Raw genomic sequence first — 17984 nt, 5'->3', positions numbered from 1 at the left:
AAATCCACCAGCTGCTTCATAGGAGAAAGATGGGCAGTCGCCCGTGCAATTTACTGTCTCTGAAAATCTGCTGGAGGATCAGCCATGGGTTGGTTGAGACTTAAAGACACACAGCAACAATATTGTATCAATTAAAAATGTTTTTAAATAAAAAAAAAATACAACAGGTTTCTTTGAGGTTCCCAGGCAAATGCAATCACTTCCTGTCAACCTCAGGCATATTTTCTGCTGTAGTATCAAGTTACCAAGTCAGCTCTAGAAATAGAGTGAGGAAGGCGATGACAGTGATCTTGAGGACAAGACCAAACCAGAATTATTGGACACCTGATCCTATAAAATTGCCCCCCCCAAGTCTTTCTAAGTAAGTCAGCTTTAAAAACAACATATGAATAAAAACTTCTATGATTCTCTAAGTTTATGAGTGAAATTTTACCAAGTCTAGTATTATGGGCATTACAGGGCATATTATAAATAAGAATCAAGTCATTGGAAGATATCAGTAAGAAATATTAAATTAGTAAAATAATTCCTTAAAAACTGGTATGAATCAAACTTGATTTGATGCAAACACCACAATGAAGGTGGGAGAAAAGGCCTGATGATAGGCTTCTGTTAAGATCTCTAACATGTGGGTCATGATAAGTTGGATGAACTTGGCAACAAGTAACATCATCACAACATGATGTTCTAATGTTCTGTAGAGGCTGCAAAATTAATCAGCCCAGGATGAATGTGTATAACAAAATAATTTATTCAGTATGAAAAGCAGTATTTCTTTTCTAATCCTTACTACTTATACAATGATAAAGATGTTAAATTTTCAAGAAAGTCACTTTTAATTCAGATAAAATTATTAATCTTTATTTGCATTTCCTTTGCTTTTTTTAAATTTAAATGTAAATAGCTCCTAAAACAGCCACAAAAACCTACACTTGAGAAACATTTGCTAGAGTAATAAGTTAATTTGTAGGCATGAAGAGCTATTTCAACAAGTGGACTTTTAAAACGTCACTTTACACAACTTAAATTTTATTTTGTTTGATATTATTCCATATGAATACAGCTGCTTGAAATTATCCATTTGTGACAAAAGTATGTGAAGGCTTTGAAGAGTACATTTTAAACAGTAGGCACTAAAACTCACAGTTTTCCAGAGCTGCATGATGAGAAATGTGGCTTTTGTCAATCTGGTATTCAGTTGCCACAGAAGAAAACTCTATGTTTCCAACATTTAAGATTGCAACGAGTATACTATACACGCTTCCAAGTTCCTGCAACACATCACAGAACCATCAGCATCATTCTCTTTCTATCTTGAGGATGCATAAGCAATCTCTACAGTTAGAGAAAGACTTGGAAGAACCCTTATGCTCCAGTCTAAGAAGGACATTCCTCAACTATTTTAATCTTTGTGGTGAGCCAAATGCCTTTAGGGAGCACTGGTGGTCTAGTTGTAAGGAATTGCATTGTCTACACAAAGGCACATGGTTGGAATCCACCAGCTACTCCACCAGAGAGCAAGATGGGCAATTAACTCCCACTTGATTTACTGCCTCTGAAAACCTGCTAGAGGGTCAGCTATGAGTCAATCCCTACTCAAAAGGACACAACATTTTTTTTATTTTTAAACTTAACTATGGGGGGAGGGCAAGATGAGGGAGGGAGGAAAATGTGCAATAATGAATGAATAAAAATGCAACTTTTCTGTAAACTTTTGTTAAAATCATAATTAAAATAAATTTGTTTAAAAAGTACACACCGACAGTAATAAATGCCTTCACCCAATGAGTGGATAAAAACATCTTGTGGATACAAATATGAACAGAAAACAGAAATATGGTGCTTTCCTCAGAGGAAATAGACACACTTCTTTAAAATAAACTCAAGCAACCACTCGTTGCTGTTGAGTCAGAACCAACTTACAGATGGCCCTCCCATTAATTTTCAGAGGCTGTAAATTCCATGGAAGGAGACTGCCCATTTTTCTCCCACAGAGCAGCTAGTGGATTTGAACTGTCTGCTTCTGGGTTAGCAGTACAACTCTTTGTTAGGTCAAAGTTAAACTTATCTATGTTAAGTTTAGAGGACACTGGTGGCCTTGAAGCAAGGAGTTGTGCTCCCATCCCAAAGGTATGCAGTTAGAATTCACCAGTTTCTTTATGACAGAAAGATGAACAATCTCCTCTCATGTGATTTACTGCCTCTGAAAACCCACTGCAGGGTCAGCTTTGAGCCAATTCTGAATCACTGGAACATAAAAACAGCAATGGCAAGTCCACATTAACTTTTATTAAGCTTAACATGAAAACTTATGTGGTCATTTAAACAAAGTTATTTTCCTAGCAACCTTCTTAAGATTGAGATTATATAGAGAGCAAAGAAAGAAAAGCCAAAAGATTTCATCACTAAATTCAAGGTTATTAGTAATTTAAGTATCTTTGCTATTGTTCTTAGGTGTCATTGAGTCAAGTATAACTCATAGTGACTCTATGAAGAACAGATCTGAACCCTTTCCTATCCTGTGCCATCTTCCATTCTGACACACTTGAGCCCATTGCTATTGTTATTGTGTAAATCTTTTTCATTGAGGGTCTTCCTTTCATTTACTGACTCTCCATCTTGCCAAGCATGATGTCCTTTTCCAAAGAATAGCCTCTCTTTGCAACATGTCCAAAGACCGAGAGATGAAACTTTTCATCTTCACCTCCAAGGAACACTCTGACTGCACAAAAAGATAAATCTGTTTGTTCTTTTGTCAATCCATGAGATATTCAGTATTCTTCTTCAACACCACAACTCATGGGTATCAATTCTTCTGTCATCATTGTTCACTGTCCAGTTTTCAGATATATAGTAAAAGATGAAAAGACCATGGCTTGAATCTTCAAACTGACATCAGCAATGATATCTCTTCTAATGCTATCTCCACCACCTCTTCTAAACCCCACACCTGACCTAGTTTTGACTGCTGATGTTGATGATTTAAGTATAGGTGGTAAGTATAGGCATGAGTATGTTGGTCTACAGGTTAGAGTTTGCAGTAGTTATTACTTTTTAAACATAAGTTTCTATGTAAGACTCAGAAAATAATATATTTAGAAACATACAGGCATATCTCATTTTATTGTGCTTTGCATATTTTGGGTATGTCACAAATTGAAAAGTTTGTGGCAACATTTCCTGGAGTAATTAAGTTGCTAACAAAAAGGTTGTCAATTCAAATTTACCAGCTTCTCCACAGGGAGTTCTGGTGGCCTAATGGCAAGAAGCTGTACTGAAATCCAAAAGGGACACAGTTTGAATTCACCAGCCACTCCACAAGAGAAAGAATGAGCAGTCTCCTCCCATGCGATTAACTGCCTCTGAAAACACACAGGAGGATCTGGTATGGGTCAGTTACAATATGATAGTACCACCACCACCACCACCAAAGGTGAAAGATGGGCAATCTCCTCCTGCAAAGATGTACAATAAGTAAGCAGAATTTAAAGGGTTAAGGAAAAAATAAAACAAAAGTCTTCCTTGGTAATTGGTTTTTAATACTTACACCACCACTATGTTCAGTTAATTAAACACAAATAACTTTTTTTTGTTTGTTTGGGTTTTGTTTGCTTATTTATTGGTTTGTAGATTATCAATATCTTTTTCAGATATGCAAAGTATTGTCCCCAAAAGCCCATTGCCTTCAAATCTATTATGATTCCAGATATCTTATACAACAGAGTAGAATTGCCTTCTAGGCTTTCCAAAGCTATAATATTTAGGAAAGCAGACTATTATTATGTTCCTAACAAGATATGCTAGTGAGGGTGTGATGAGATTAGAAATCTCATGCACTGTTGATGAGAATGCAAACAGTGCAACCACTAGGGTTGGCAGCTTGGCAGTTTCTTAAAATGCTGAAAATAAAGTACCAATGGATCAGCTCTACTAGAGAAATGCCCTAAATCCATGTTTACTGAAGCATTGTTAATAATAGCAAAGAGATGGAAACAATCCAAGTGTCCACCAACAAATGAATGGATAGGGAAATTATAGTACATCCACACAAGGGAATACTATACAGCATTAAAAACAATGAAGAATTTTGGATACACTATACAACATGGATGAGTCCAGAGACATTATGCTAAGTGAAATAAATCAGTCACAAGAGGACAAGCAGTATATAATACCACTGTAATAAAAAAATCCCCCAAACCCAAAATAAAAAACAACTATAGAAAGACTGATTGAAAAGATACGGAGATAGGACTCATTCCTGGTGAACACCCTTCCCAAATTTTGAACCATGCAGTGTTTCTCTGCTCTGCTCTGATGACTGCCTCCTGGCCCAAGTATAGGTTTCACATTAGCACAATCAAGTGTTCTGGGATTCCCATTTTTCTCAGAGTTGTTTGTTGTGGTCCACACAATCAAATGCCTTTGTATAGTCAGTGAAACACAGATAGATATCCCTCTGAGACTCCCTGCTTTCAGCCAAGATCTATCTAACACTATCTATAATATCCCTAGTACCATGGCCTTTTCTAAATCCAGCCTGCACTTCAGGCAGTTCTCTGCTGAAGTGTTGTTCCAGTCATTTTTTTTTGGATAATCTTCAGCAGAATCTTGCTTGCATGTGATATTAACGATATTGCTCAATAATTTCCATATTCTATCAGATCACCTTTCTTTGGAATGGGAACAGGTTATCTGGGAGGCTGGGCTCTATGATGAGAAACATGGTATCAGTATTGGAGGAAAACTGATCAACAATCTGCATTATGCAGATGACATAACCTTGCTTGCTGAAACTGAGGAGGACCTGAAGCACTTGCTGCAGAAGATCAAGGACTACAGTCTTCAATACAGATTGAAGCTCAACATCAATAAAACAAAGATTCTCACCACTGGGCCGATGGCAGCATCATGATAGATGGTAAAAAGATTGAGATTGTTAACAGCTCTAGTTTGCTCAGCTCCACAATCAATACTCTTGGCACCAGCAGCCAGGAAATTAAAAGATGTATTACACTGGGAAAGTCTGCTGTCAGAGATCTCTCCAAAGTACTGAAGAGTAACGATGTAAGTCTAGAGACTAAAGTGTGTCTTTGCAATCACTTGCTACGCATCAGAAAACTGGACAATGACTAGGTATGATAGAAGGAGAAGTGATGCTTTTCAGCTGTGGTGCTGGAGAATATTGGATAACCCATGGACTGCTAAGAGAACAAACAGGTTGTCCTAGAGAGGTTGAGACCAGGCTGCTCCTTGGAAGCAAGGATTCTGAAATTTTGTTTGACATACTTTGGACATGTTGCAAGGAGGGAGAGAAATCATGCTTGGAAGGAGAGGAAGACTCTTGATGAGATGGATTGACTCAGTGACTGGGAGAATAGGGGTAGGTGTGTCGGAGACAGTGAGATTTGTACAGGATAGCTTAAGGTTTAGGCCTGTTGTACATAGGATCACTATGAGACACAGGCAACTCAATGGCACATAGCAACAACACAGAATACAGAGATAATCCATCTAATATAGTTAAACATAAGCAAGTTTAAATAGTCTTCTGGGGTGTTAAAACAACTAAGAGGTGAATAGCCCACACTTAGTCATATGTTTGGAATGTCTAAGGGTGTAAGCAATTAATGTTCTTATGGTGTTAGCCTACCTAAAAGTTGGCTTCATTTTTAGCCATTATAGCTAGTTGCCGCTGATCTCCAGCTACCTTGACTGCAGATATTTGTTCTTACAAATCAGCATGGCTCTAGGACTAGGATAAGAGAAATAGTGCTTCCCACATTGGGCAGCAAGACTTGAGGTGGGAAAGACTTGAGATAAATGAAATTTGTGGAGACAAGACCCAGGGGACAGCAAGACCCTAGTGATGGTGGTGGAGGAACTGTGACATTGTTGTGGAGAAACTGTGGCAAGCTGTGACCTGAAGCTTCTTGCACTTGTGTAGGCCACAGTTAAAGGTTTTAGTTGTTCTTGCTGGATGCTTGAAGGTGACACTCACTTAAAATTGGAAGGCAAACCTTGTTGCAAGGTGATTTGGATTTGACAGATGAACTGAAACCAGAGCCTGGATTTATTGAGGAATTTTGCTTTGGGGCTGCTTGGTTGAAACTTGGATTTGCATTGAGTGATATTCTTTGTCTCTTTCATTCTCCCACTTACTTCCCTAATAAACCCCATTCTTGGTACCACAAATGCTAGTTAGCAATGAATAAACAAACACCGTGCTGTTGCAGTGCTTCTAGAAGCCCCATGGGGCTGGGCTATGGACTTCTAATCAACTTTCTGCTCTGGAGCAGTGAGGTGCTATGCTATTTTTACTCCCTCTGGCCCTTTCAGATGGACAATCATGGACCTGTGCCTCCATGGACCGTTTTCTTCTTTTTAGATAGTTCTCAACTGCTAACCAAAAGGTTGGAGGTTTAAGTCCAGCCAGAGGCATCTTGGAAGAAAGGCTTTATGATTTACTTCCAAAGAATCAGTCTTGACAATTTTGTGGAGCACAATTCTACTCAGACACACAGGAGGTTACCTTGAGTCATAATTTATTTGACAGTGAATAGTTAGCTTTAAGTTTATCAGGACTGGGGTCATATGGGTCTAAAAATATGGTACATGTCCTCAGTCTCTGGTATTATGTTTCTCTCTTCTCTTCTTGGATCTGATCTTGCCTCTCTTTAACTCATTTTTTGTTGTTGTTGTTTGCTTGCTTTATTTTTTTTTTTTAAAGAAAATTTTTTATTTTATACTGATTTACTTACAAAGTTTGTATATATTGTTTTTCACAGTGGATCTTTCCCATTTATTTTACCAACCTCTCCTTCTACCCATCACTTTTAATTCATCTTCAACACAACTGTCAGAATGATCTTTCTAAAAAGCAAATGAAATAATTCTGTTTGCCCAATCGAAAACCCTTCAATGGTCTCCATTTCTCTGAGGATATAGGTCCAGATCCTTACCAAGGAATAAATAGAAAGGTTTTAAAATTTTGGGCACTTGCTTTGCAAGAGATCAGGTGCAGTTCCAAGCTGAAGTTCTTCAATGCAGTTATCACTCATCTCTCAGTAGAAACAACACAGTTGTTATGATACTGAGCATGTTTTAGTGGAACTTTAAAATGAAGATAGATCAGGGAAAAAAGTATTTCTGAAAATCACTCAATGAAAACCCTATGGATTGATTTCAACCTGATCATGTTATACATAAATTCTAGATTGCAATGTGTTAGGGAGCTGACCTGACAATAGGTAACCACAGAAACAGAACAATAGAATTTATTCAAAACTCAGAGAATAAAACACTTTCAAGAAAAAACTCAAAGCATAAAGCAGACAAGTTGATCATTTCCCTACTAAATTGGAATTCCTTCTGGTTATGAAGAAAGGCCACAGTAGAAAATTTAATATAAGCATTTTATAATTGTTCAAATGATTATGACACATTCAATTTTTCTGAGTGCTCATCATGACAAGTTGTACTATTTGATTTGCAAGTTAAGTCTAACAACATGGTTCAATCTAAAAGTAATTCTTTTTCTTCTCTTTCCTTATGCAACCATAAAATCAAACCTATTGGCTATAAAGTAGATTTCAACTCAAGTGAACCTTTAGAGAAGATTAGCGTAACTTTAGAAGGTTTCCAAAATTACAATCTTTACAGAAGCAGAGAGCAACATCTTTCTTCCATAGTATGACTAAGGGAGATTAAATTGTTGACTTTCAGTTACCAGTTGAGTACTTAACCATAAACTATTCAAATTGTTTTACTGCTACTGTAGTTTCCCCATCATTATCAAAACACTTCTCTTGAAAAGTTCCAATTAGGAAAGTCATCAGCTCAGTACAGTAGCCAGAACTCTACCTGTATCTACATATTCTTGTTCTATCAAATATTTGTCTGGGATTGTAATGTTAATTTTAGAGACATGATCTGTATGATTTTGATGGAACAAGATTATTCGAGATTTTGATAAGCCTTTCTTCTAAGGTAGGGTCTCAGTTTCAAATGAAAAGAAAAGTCATTTTTCTACTGAGCTCCAACCTCACCTAGTGAGACATGGCCATTGGGTTAGCAATGCAACTTCCTATACAGACTTTGTTATCAGAGCTCCCTCTAATATGCAGAAGAATTTGTTATCAGAGCTCCCTCTAATATGCAGAAGAATTTAATTCTTGGAATGTAAATATACTTACATATTAATAAATTTTAATAAAAATATAAAACATAAACATACTGTGGCAAAAAATGCTAAGTGATATTATGGTGACTTTAACAAGGTAATCTGAAGTAGTTTTCATAAGGTATGGTTATGTTGTTGTGGTTGTTGTTATGTGCCGTTGAGTCGCTTGTGACTCATAGCAACTCTATGTACAACAGCCCTAAACTCTGCTCTGTCCTGTGCCAATTTCATTGTCTCTGACACACTCATACTGATTACCCCAGTCACTGAATCAATCCATCTCCCAGAGGGCCTTCTCCTCCTGCGCCTGCCCTCCACCCTCCCAAGCATGATGTCCTTCTCTAAGGACCGGTATTTCCTTACAACATGGCCAAAGCTTATCATATGAAGCCTCAGAATCCTTGCCTCCAAGGAGCAGCCTGGTTTAACCCTCTCAAGGATGAATCTGTTTGTTCTCTTAGCAGTCCATGGCACCCTCAGCACTCTTCTTTTTTCCATGCTTTTTCAACCTACATGCGGAACAGATTACTGGGCAGGCTTGGCTCTACGAGGAGAAATGTGGCATTAGAATTGAACGAAGACTCATTAACAATCTGTGTTATGCAGATGACACAATTCTACTTGCTGAAACTAAGGAGGATCTGAAGAACTTGTTGCAGAAGGTCAAGGACTTCAGCCTTTAATATGGATTGAAGCTCAACATCAAGAAAACAAAAAGTCTCACCACTGGGCCAAAGGTAGCAGCATGATAGAAGGTAAAAAGTTTGAGATTGTGAACAGCTTTAGTTTGCCTGGATTCACAATCAACACTCCTGCTTCCAACAGTCAGGAAATCGAAAGATGAACTGCATTAGGAAAATCTGCTGTCAGGAACCTCTCCAGGTGCTGAAGAGAAATGATATGAGTCTGGAGACTAAGGCATGCCTGACCCAGGCCATGGTCTTCGCAATTACTTGATATACATCAGAGATTTGGATACTAACAGAAGAATTGATGTCTTTCAGTTTTGGTGCTGGAGAAGAGCACTGAACATACCTGGACTGTCACGAGAACAGGTCTGTCCTGAAGAGGGTGAAACCAAGCTGCTCCTGGAGACAAGGATTATAAAACTCTGTCTTACATACTTTGGCATGTTTCCAGGAGGGACCAGTTCTTGGAGAAAGACTTCATGCTTGGAAAGGTGGAGGGTCTGCACAGGAGAGGTAAACCCTGGATTGATGCAGTAACTAAAGTAATGGGGACAATTGTGTCAGAGACAATGAGATTGGTTCAGGACAAGGCAGAGTACACAGCTATTGTCCATAGGGCTGCTAGGAGTCACAGTCGACTTGACAGCACATAAAAACAACAACATATGTCTCTCAGCATATCTACACCTTTATTTCTTGTAGCTTTATAAGACTTAAGTTTGTTGGTTTTACTTTGTTTTTAACATAAGCTATTATTAGCACTCTAAAAGCCTAAGGAATCTCAGTTATTGCACATTATTTCCCATGAAGAGCTCACCTAAAAGCCCAATTCACATTCAGAGTAAAGTCTTCCTATTACAAGATCTGAATCACAGACAAAATACAACAGTAAATTTTCCTAAAAGCAGAGACAGCATGTCTCTTTAAGAGAAGACTGACCAAATTCAAAGTAATCTGTATTAAGCAACATACTTTGTGTGTGTGTGTGTGTGTGTATATATATATATATGTATATATATATATATATATATATATATATATCTTGCAAACAACAAAAAATTTCAAAGGGGAATACTTCAAAATACAATCTATGGAGCAGAAGGAAATCTTCGTTATTTATAAATGAATTTATAACCATGAATGCATCCATCACAACAAACCGTGGCTAACTCTGAGAAGAATGGGAATCCCAGATCACTTGATAGTGCTTATGTGAAACCTATACTAGTACCAGGAGGCAGTTGTCAGAACAGAGCAAGGAAATATTGCATGGTTCAAAACTGAGAAGGGCATATGCCAGGGATGTGTCCTATCTTCATACCTTTTCAATCTATATGCAGAATAGATTATCCATGAGGCTGGGCTCTATGCGGAGAAATGTGGCATCAGGACTGGAGGAAGACTCATCAACTATTAGTGTTGCAGATAATATAACCCTGCTAGCTGAAACTGAGGAGGACCTGAAGTGCTTGCTGTAGAAGGGCAGCCTTCAATATGATTGAAGCTCAACATCAAGAAAACAATGATTCTCACCACTGGTTTGATTTGCACCATCATGATAGATGGTAAAGAGATTGAGGTTGTTAACAGCTTTAGTTTGCTTGCCTTCGCAAACAACACTCTTGGGACCAGCAGCAAGGAAATTAAAAGATGAATTACACTGGGAAAGTCTGCTGTTAGGGACCTCTCCAAAGTGCTAAGAGTAATGATATGAGTCTGGAAACTAAGGTGCACCTGAACCAGGCCATAGTCTTTGCAATGCATCAGAAAGCTGGACAATGACTAGGGAATGATAGAAGAATTGATGCCCTTGAGCTTTGGTGCTGGAGAAGAGTATTGAGTATAACATGGACTACTAGAACAAACAGGTTTGTCCTAGAGAGGGTGAGACCAGGCTGCTCCTTGGAGGCAAGGATTCTGAAGCTTTGTTTGACGTACATACTTTGGGCATGTTGCAAGGAGGGACCAGTCCTTAGAGAGGGACATCATGCTTGGGAGGGTGTAGGGAAAGTGCAGGAGAGAAAGACCCTCGATGAGATGGATTGATTCAGTGACTGTGGTAGTGGGGGGTAGGTGTGTTAGAGATAATAAGATCGGCACAGGATAGAGCAAGTTTTAAGGCTGTTGTACATTGGGTTGCTATGAATCACAAGTGACTTGATGGCACATAACAACACAACAAAAACAATAGATGTGTTAGGCTTGCATCTTTTCACACTATCTACTCAATTTATAGAAATCTCTGGTGGCCTAGTGGATAATGGGTGGCACTTTCAGTCAAAATGCAAATGCTTCATATCCACTAGAGGCTCTGCATGAGAAAGAATGGCAGTAACAGGTCCTGTCCTAACCTGTGCCATCCTCATCATTTCTAATACACTTGAGCCCATTGCTGCTGTCATTGTGTCAATTTACCCATCTTGTTGGAGGTCTTCTTTTATTTTGCCAACCCTCCACCTTCCCAAGCATAATATCCCTTTTCAAGGAATAGCTTCTCCCCACAATATGTTCACCATTCTTGCCTGCAAGGAATCCTCCTGTTGCACCTTTTCTAAGACATGCTCTAAAACTCAAATTTAAATCAAGAGACCTAGAATAATCAGTGGATCTCTTTTAGCTAGTCAGCCAGTCAGCTGTCCTCCAAATACCTTAGCTTAGATTGGTGAGCCCATCCAGGGTTGCATCTGTTAGCTGAAATATGTCAGTTGGTCAATGGCATATGTCAATGCCTAGAACAGTCCAGAATAAGAGGTGCATAGGACTGGGAGTTGGGGGCAGGGGAGGGAGGAAATTGTGCAACAAGGAAAGAATCTTTTTAAAGAGAAAAGTGAATGAGGGGGAGGTAGGGAGGGAAATGTGCAACAATGAATGAATGGAAATCCAAGTTTTCTGTAAACTTTTGTTAAAATATTAATAAAAACAACAACAACAAAAGAATTCTGAAAGCACCGGCTGGCACAGGACCTTATAGTAAATGTCTATAGCAGTATTATTAATAATAGTCAAAAGGTAGGCATCACCCAAATGTCCATCAGTGGATAAATAAAGCATGGTAGATGCATTCAATGCAATATTATTTATCCATAAAAGGATACAAACCACTCTATGGATGAATTTATGCATACTGAAAGAAATTAATCTCAAAGGACCACATATTATGATTTTATATATATGAAATATCCAGAAGAGACACATAATTGGAGACAGAAATATTAGTGAATACCTATTTAAAAAGAGAAGATGCAATATGAGGGTGGAGGCTAAGTCTGAATTCTACTCACTTCATAAAGGGGAACTGTCCCAATAAATAATGTCTACAGAACTATACAAATAAATACGTAGTCAGACATACCAACCTACATGTTCCTGCACCCATTTCTACTAACTATTGGGTTCACTGTTCGTTGCAACTTGACTCACAGATTTTACTCACAGTAGTGTGGTTTATTAGGGAAAGAGATCGAGGAGTAAGAGAGGCAAAGAATAGTACACAATCCAAGTTCAAGTTTAGTCCAGCAGTCCCAAGCCAGATGAGCAAGGCACAAATCCTCACTTAGTGAAAGTCCAGGTTCAGTTAAACAGTACAAATGCAAGAATTCTCTGGTTTCTTCAATCATACAGAAAACTTTATCTCATAGCAGTTGGCCTTTTTCTCCATAGTTCCTCTGGTTACACTTTGTCACACAGTATCTTCTTAGCAGTGCCACAGTCTATTTACAATCTTTCCACCATCATCTCCACTGCTTTTTACAGTATATAAAGCACTCTCTAAAGCTTTTGATGATTTGTAAGACCAAGTGTCCACAGTTAAGGTAGCTAAAGACCATGGTCCCCAACGAGAGCTAACACAATGGCTAGAAAAGCCCATTTTCAAAGGTTCTGACACTCGAACCTAGGAATGAGACTCTTTTTGGAATTATGGAAAATATTCCAAAATTGATTGTGGTGATGCGTAGACACTATACAAAAATATACTCAAAGTCATAAAATAGTAAATGAGTGATTGTATGTTATATGAATAATAATGAAGTTACTATTAAAAATATTATACTGAAAAATAACATGTAATATGATCTTATTTTAGGGTGCTCTGGTGGCCTACTGGCAAGAAGCTGTGCTTCAATTCTGAAGGCATGTGGTTCAAAACCACTACCTGCTTCATGGGAGAAGAATGGGCAATCTCCTCCCATGTGATTAACTGCTCTGAAAACCTGCTAGAGGATAAGCAACAGGTCAGTTCTGACTCAACGGTACAAAACAACAACAACAATGATAATATTATGGATTTAATTAAAGTGGTATATAGGTAGGGCATGAAGTAGAAATAAAATAAAATATAACATTAGGAACAAAACTAATTACCATTATACATAAACACTATTTCCTCATCTATAAAGTAAATATTATAATTGTAGCTATTCATTTTATTAGGTTGTTGAGGTAACTATATGGGAAAAACTATGCTGAGTACTTAAGGAGCTCTGGTGACCTAATGGTAAGGAGTTACACTGATATACCAACGGCACATGGTTTGAATCCACCAGCTGCTCTGCAGAAGAAAGATGGGCAATCTCTTCCCATGTGATTTATTGCCTCTGAAAATTTGTTGGAGGGTTAGCTATGGGTTGGTTCTGACACAATGGTACACAACAAAAACAACAACATGTAAAGTACTTAGCACTATGCCAAACAAAAATAAAATGTTCAACAGATAGGAAGTCTTAGGATTTGTGATAACAAAATGATACTTAAAAAAAAAAAAAGAAAAAGAGCTCAAAGTCTGTTTCAAACTTACTTCCATTGAGAAGCCTATGACTTTGAAACATTGCTCTATTAATTCATGTTGGGATTTATAGAAACCGTTATTCATCATATCCTGCACTGTTCTCAGGTGGTCATTTTGTAGATACCTGAAAATATATAAAAGAAAGGATAATGCATACAAACTTTGTTATTAAACCAGTATAAAATATAAATTTTATTTTAAAAAAATCGAAAAATACTTGTTACCTGGGAGGTTTATTTTCGGGCAATTTGTAGTGGGCTAGTTTCTTCTTTTCAGCTAAGCCAGCATAGATGTAGTAAAATATGTGAAAATTTTTTTCCCCACTGAAAAAAAAGAATATATTTTTAGGTAAAATTATAAGAATTTTCCTTAATTTTTATAATTAATTGGCAATATAATTATGAAAACCAACAGAAATAATGAGTGTCAATAGTGCTCTCTTGAATACTAAATTTTTACTTTCTATGGTTGTTGTTGATGCCATCTGACAATTCATCTGGTCTCTGGTCGTCAATCATTAGTGTTCAATTCCTCAAATCCTATTCTTGAGATGATGACTTTTAAATTCAGATGAGTAAAACCAAGATTGTATTTTGGTTCTTGTGGAATTGTTTTCATTTTCTTCAACTTCTATTTCAACTTGTGCTTCAGTAATTGATGATCTGTTCTATAGTCAGCACCTGGCCTGAATTGTGCTGCTGATAACTGAGATTCTCCAATGATTCTTTCTACAGGTTGAGTAATTCTGATTCCTATGCAGTCCATAAGGTGTATAGTCACCAAATATTTTTCTTAAAAGAAGTTATTTGCAATGAATAAATCATTGTATATACAATATTAAATCATTTGATCTCCAGCCTCATTTCTGACACCAAATCTGTAAGTTCTGAATACTAGTTTTTGTTTCCAACGTTTGCATTCCAGAGACCAGTTATTATTAATGTAACCTGACTGCATGTTTGGTCAATTTAAGACTGCAAAGCTTGGTAGAATTACTCAATTTGCTCTTGAGCTGCTGATGTGCTGTAAGTTCAAGCTGCACTGAAAATAATGGCAAAAAATAAAGCCACAGGAACCAATGCTGTAACAATTGCATGGTTCAACTAACAGATATAGCCCTGGACATACCTAACACCCTGTGCCAGGGAATTTGGAAGACTTGTTCAACTGTCTGGAAGATGTTCATATTTGTTCCCATTTCCAAGAAAGGTGGAATATAATGTGGAAATTATCTAACAACATGTAAGCAAATTATCTAGCACATGCAAGCAAAATATTGCTGAAGATCACCTAAAAATGGTTAGAAAAGTATATTGACAGGGAACTTCCAGAAGTTAAATCTGTGTTTGGAAGAGGCTGTGACATGAGGGATATCATTGCTAATGTCAGATGGATTCTGGCTAAAATCAGAGAGTATCAGAGGAATGTCTTTCTGTGTTTTATCGACCACACAAAGGCATTTGACTCTGTGGGTCATACCAAACTATGGTCAACATTGAGAATACTGGGAACTCTAGAATACTTAATTATGCTCCTAGACTTAGAAGCTGTTGTGTGAACAGAGCAAGGGAACACTGCCTGGTCTAAAATCAAGAAAGGTGTGCATTAGAGTTGTACCCTTTCCCATACCTATTCAACCTGTACGCTGATCAAATCATTTGAGGAGCTGGACTTTATGAAAAGGAAGTAGGCAGCATAAAGATCAGAGGAAGCCTCATCAATAACCTATGTTATGCAGACTATATAACATTACTCGTTGAAAGTGAGGAAGCATTGAAATGCTTGAAGAAAATCAAAGACTACAGTCTTCAATATGGATTACATCTAAACATCAAGAAAACAAAAATATTCAACACTGGGCCAATAGGCAGTATCATAATATATGGAGAAGAGACTGAAATTGCTAATGACTTCATCTTACTGGGATCCATAATAAACAAATAATACATCTGTATATAGGTCAGGAGATGTATTGCACTGAAAAGGCTCCAGTCAGGGACCTCTCCAAAATACTGGAGAGCAATGATGTCAGTTTAAAGACTAACGAGTGCCTGATTCAAGCCATGGTCTTTCCAACCACCTGCTATGAGAGCTGGACAATGAATAAAGATGAACTGATCAGAAGAACTGATGCCTTTGAAATGTGGTTCTAGAGAAAAGTAATGAATATCCTGTGTACTGCCAAGAGAACAAACAGTAAGTCTTAAAGAAGGAACAACCAGTGTGGTCTTTATTGGTAAGGCTGGCAAAGCTTAGTCTTATACACTACGGACAGGAGAGGTCCTTGGAAATGGATATCATGCTTAGAAAGGTACAAGATCAAGGAAAGAGACAAAGACTCTCAATGAGATATATTGACATAGTCACTGCAGCAAAGACCTGAAGGGCATCGGGGATGATAAAGATGACACAAGATAGGCCAGGGTTCAGATCTTTTGTTCACAGTGTTGTTATGGGTCCTACTCAACTGGATGGTATTTAACAATAATAACAAAGTTGTTATTTGGGAGCTCTGGTAGCTTAATTGCAAGGAGTTATACTGGCAACTCAAAGGCAGGAGGTTTGAATCTACTGACTGCTTGGTTCATTGGAGAAAGATGGGCAATCTCCTCCCTTCCACTGACTGCCTCTGAAAACTTGCTGGAGGGTCAGCTATGTATTGGTTCATACTTGAAGGTAAGTAACAACAACAACAACAGCAACAAGGTTGTTATTATAATTCTGGTAACTTATTGATAAGGTCTTAAACCGCCAACCCACCAGCTGCTCCACAGAAGATGGGCAGTCTCCTCCCCTGTGATTTATGGCCTCTGAAAAGCTTCTGGAGGTCAGCTATGAGTCAGTTTTGACTCAATAGCACACAACAACAACAACAACAGTATGGTTGTTATTACTGTCATTGTTTGCCAACAACTAATGTCACTAAATCTTGAAAACTGGATAAGAGGGTTTCTATAAGCCAGAACTGACTTGATGGCAGTAGGTTTATTTTTGAGTATTGTTTTCAATTCTAATGACAACAAAGCAAAGGCCCAATTCTACTGAGTACATTCTTACTCATAGTAACACAAAGATGAACTGTCCCATAGGGTTTCCAAAGCTAAATTGATTCAAACCATGTCTTCCTGATGAGAGTCCAAGTCTTTCATCATTTTTACATTGACTCTCTGGGACTGAGTTTTCTCACTTATAAGAGGAATTCCTGTAAGTCCTGTAAGTTTCAAATTCTATGACCTAGGTTCTGTGTATAAGTAGCATTTTATAGATCTAATGCTGTAATAATGCAAAACGTGAATATGGGTCACAACATAGTCTGTAATTCCGGAATATCTTTCACAAAATAGTTTGATGGAACTTTAGCACACTTTCCTTCTCTGCCCACCACTCTATCTTCTTTTTGCTGTGACATATTCTCAGATAGATCACAATTGGTGATATTCTTACTTTGCAATTTCGCTGTCTCCAGTGCCCCTCTCTGCAGCCCTTCATTACTTCCTTTCTCAAGGACACCGGTGCTTAGGGAGACCTGGAGTTTGCATCTGATTAAGGTATTTACACTCTTTATTTTCAGTGGAACCTCCTCTCATTTCAACTCATAGCCATTAATTCAAAAGTGAGTGAGTCATAACTGACCTCCATTGAGGTCACAGGCTGTAAATCACATAAGAAGTGATTGTTCATCTTCCTTTTGAAGTGTTGATGAGTTCAAAAGTCCAGATAGGCATGGCCTTTGGGTTAGCAGCTCAACTCCCTATAGACTACTCTATCAGTGCTCCTTCCTTAACATTTTCTCTTTCTCATTGCCACTGATTGGAACTGATTCACAGCTGACCTCCTTTGTGCTTCTGAAGGTGTAAATGGAAGATATTGCCCATTTTTCTCCTGTGGAGCCTGAAACTCAATGGGGCAGTTCCACTCATCAGGTCAATATGAGTCAGAATCAACTTCATGGGCAATGGACTTGGATCTTTAGAGGATAAAAAAACCCTGAAAGTTTAGTTTTTCTGTTGGTTTTTTTTTTTTTTTCATGACAAAACCCCGAAACTTCCTTCAGAAGGACACAGCATGTAATTTTGTTTGCTTTGTTCTAATGAAATCACATTGATTGCGCCATGTGTCACTCCTTTACTGCTAAATGATGCGCTATACAATTAGAGCAGTGACTCACAAACACAGACACACAAAATTAGTGGTTTTCTCCTAAATGATCAGTTTACATTTAATGAGAATTGTAATCTGATGAGAACTGGGGGTGCTATAGGAAATATATTGACCTTTGATGGATCAACAAGGACTATTTTAAAAATAGGAGAAGTCATTTCAAAAC

The 17984-nt window shown here is 37.8% G+C and overlaps 1 protein-coding gene across 1 annotated transcript in view; it reads right to left on the bottom strand.

Moving 5' to 3' along the window:
* MYO3A (myosin IIIA) overlaps positions 1-17984 on the bottom strand; it is a 318705-nt gene that overhangs the window by 120818 nt on the left and 179903 nt on the right. Inside the window, exons 14-16 of the mRNA XM_006887107.1 lie at positions 13882-13980; positions 13667-13781; positions 1145-1271 (exon numbers count right to left, since the gene is read on the bottom strand). Of these exons, the coding sequence (XP_006887169.1) occupies positions 1145-1271; positions 13667-13781; positions 13882-13980 (341 nt within the window). The remainder of the gene's footprint in view (positions 1-1144; positions 1272-13666; positions 13782-13881; positions 13981-17984) is intronic.

Source organism: Elephantulus edwardii, unplaced genomic scaffold, assembly GCF_000299155.1.
Source record: "Elephantulus edwardii isolate Elephantulus edwardi_28Jun2011 unplaced genomic scaffold, EleEdw1.0 scaffold00054, whole genome shotgun sequence".
NCBI classification, from domain to species: domain Eukaryota; kingdom Metazoa; phylum Chordata; class Mammalia; order Macroscelidea; family Macroscelididae; genus Elephantulus; species Elephantulus edwardii.
The sequence above is the reverse complement of the archived record's forward strand: the minus strand, read 5'-3'. Positions and strand labels throughout refer to the sequence as shown.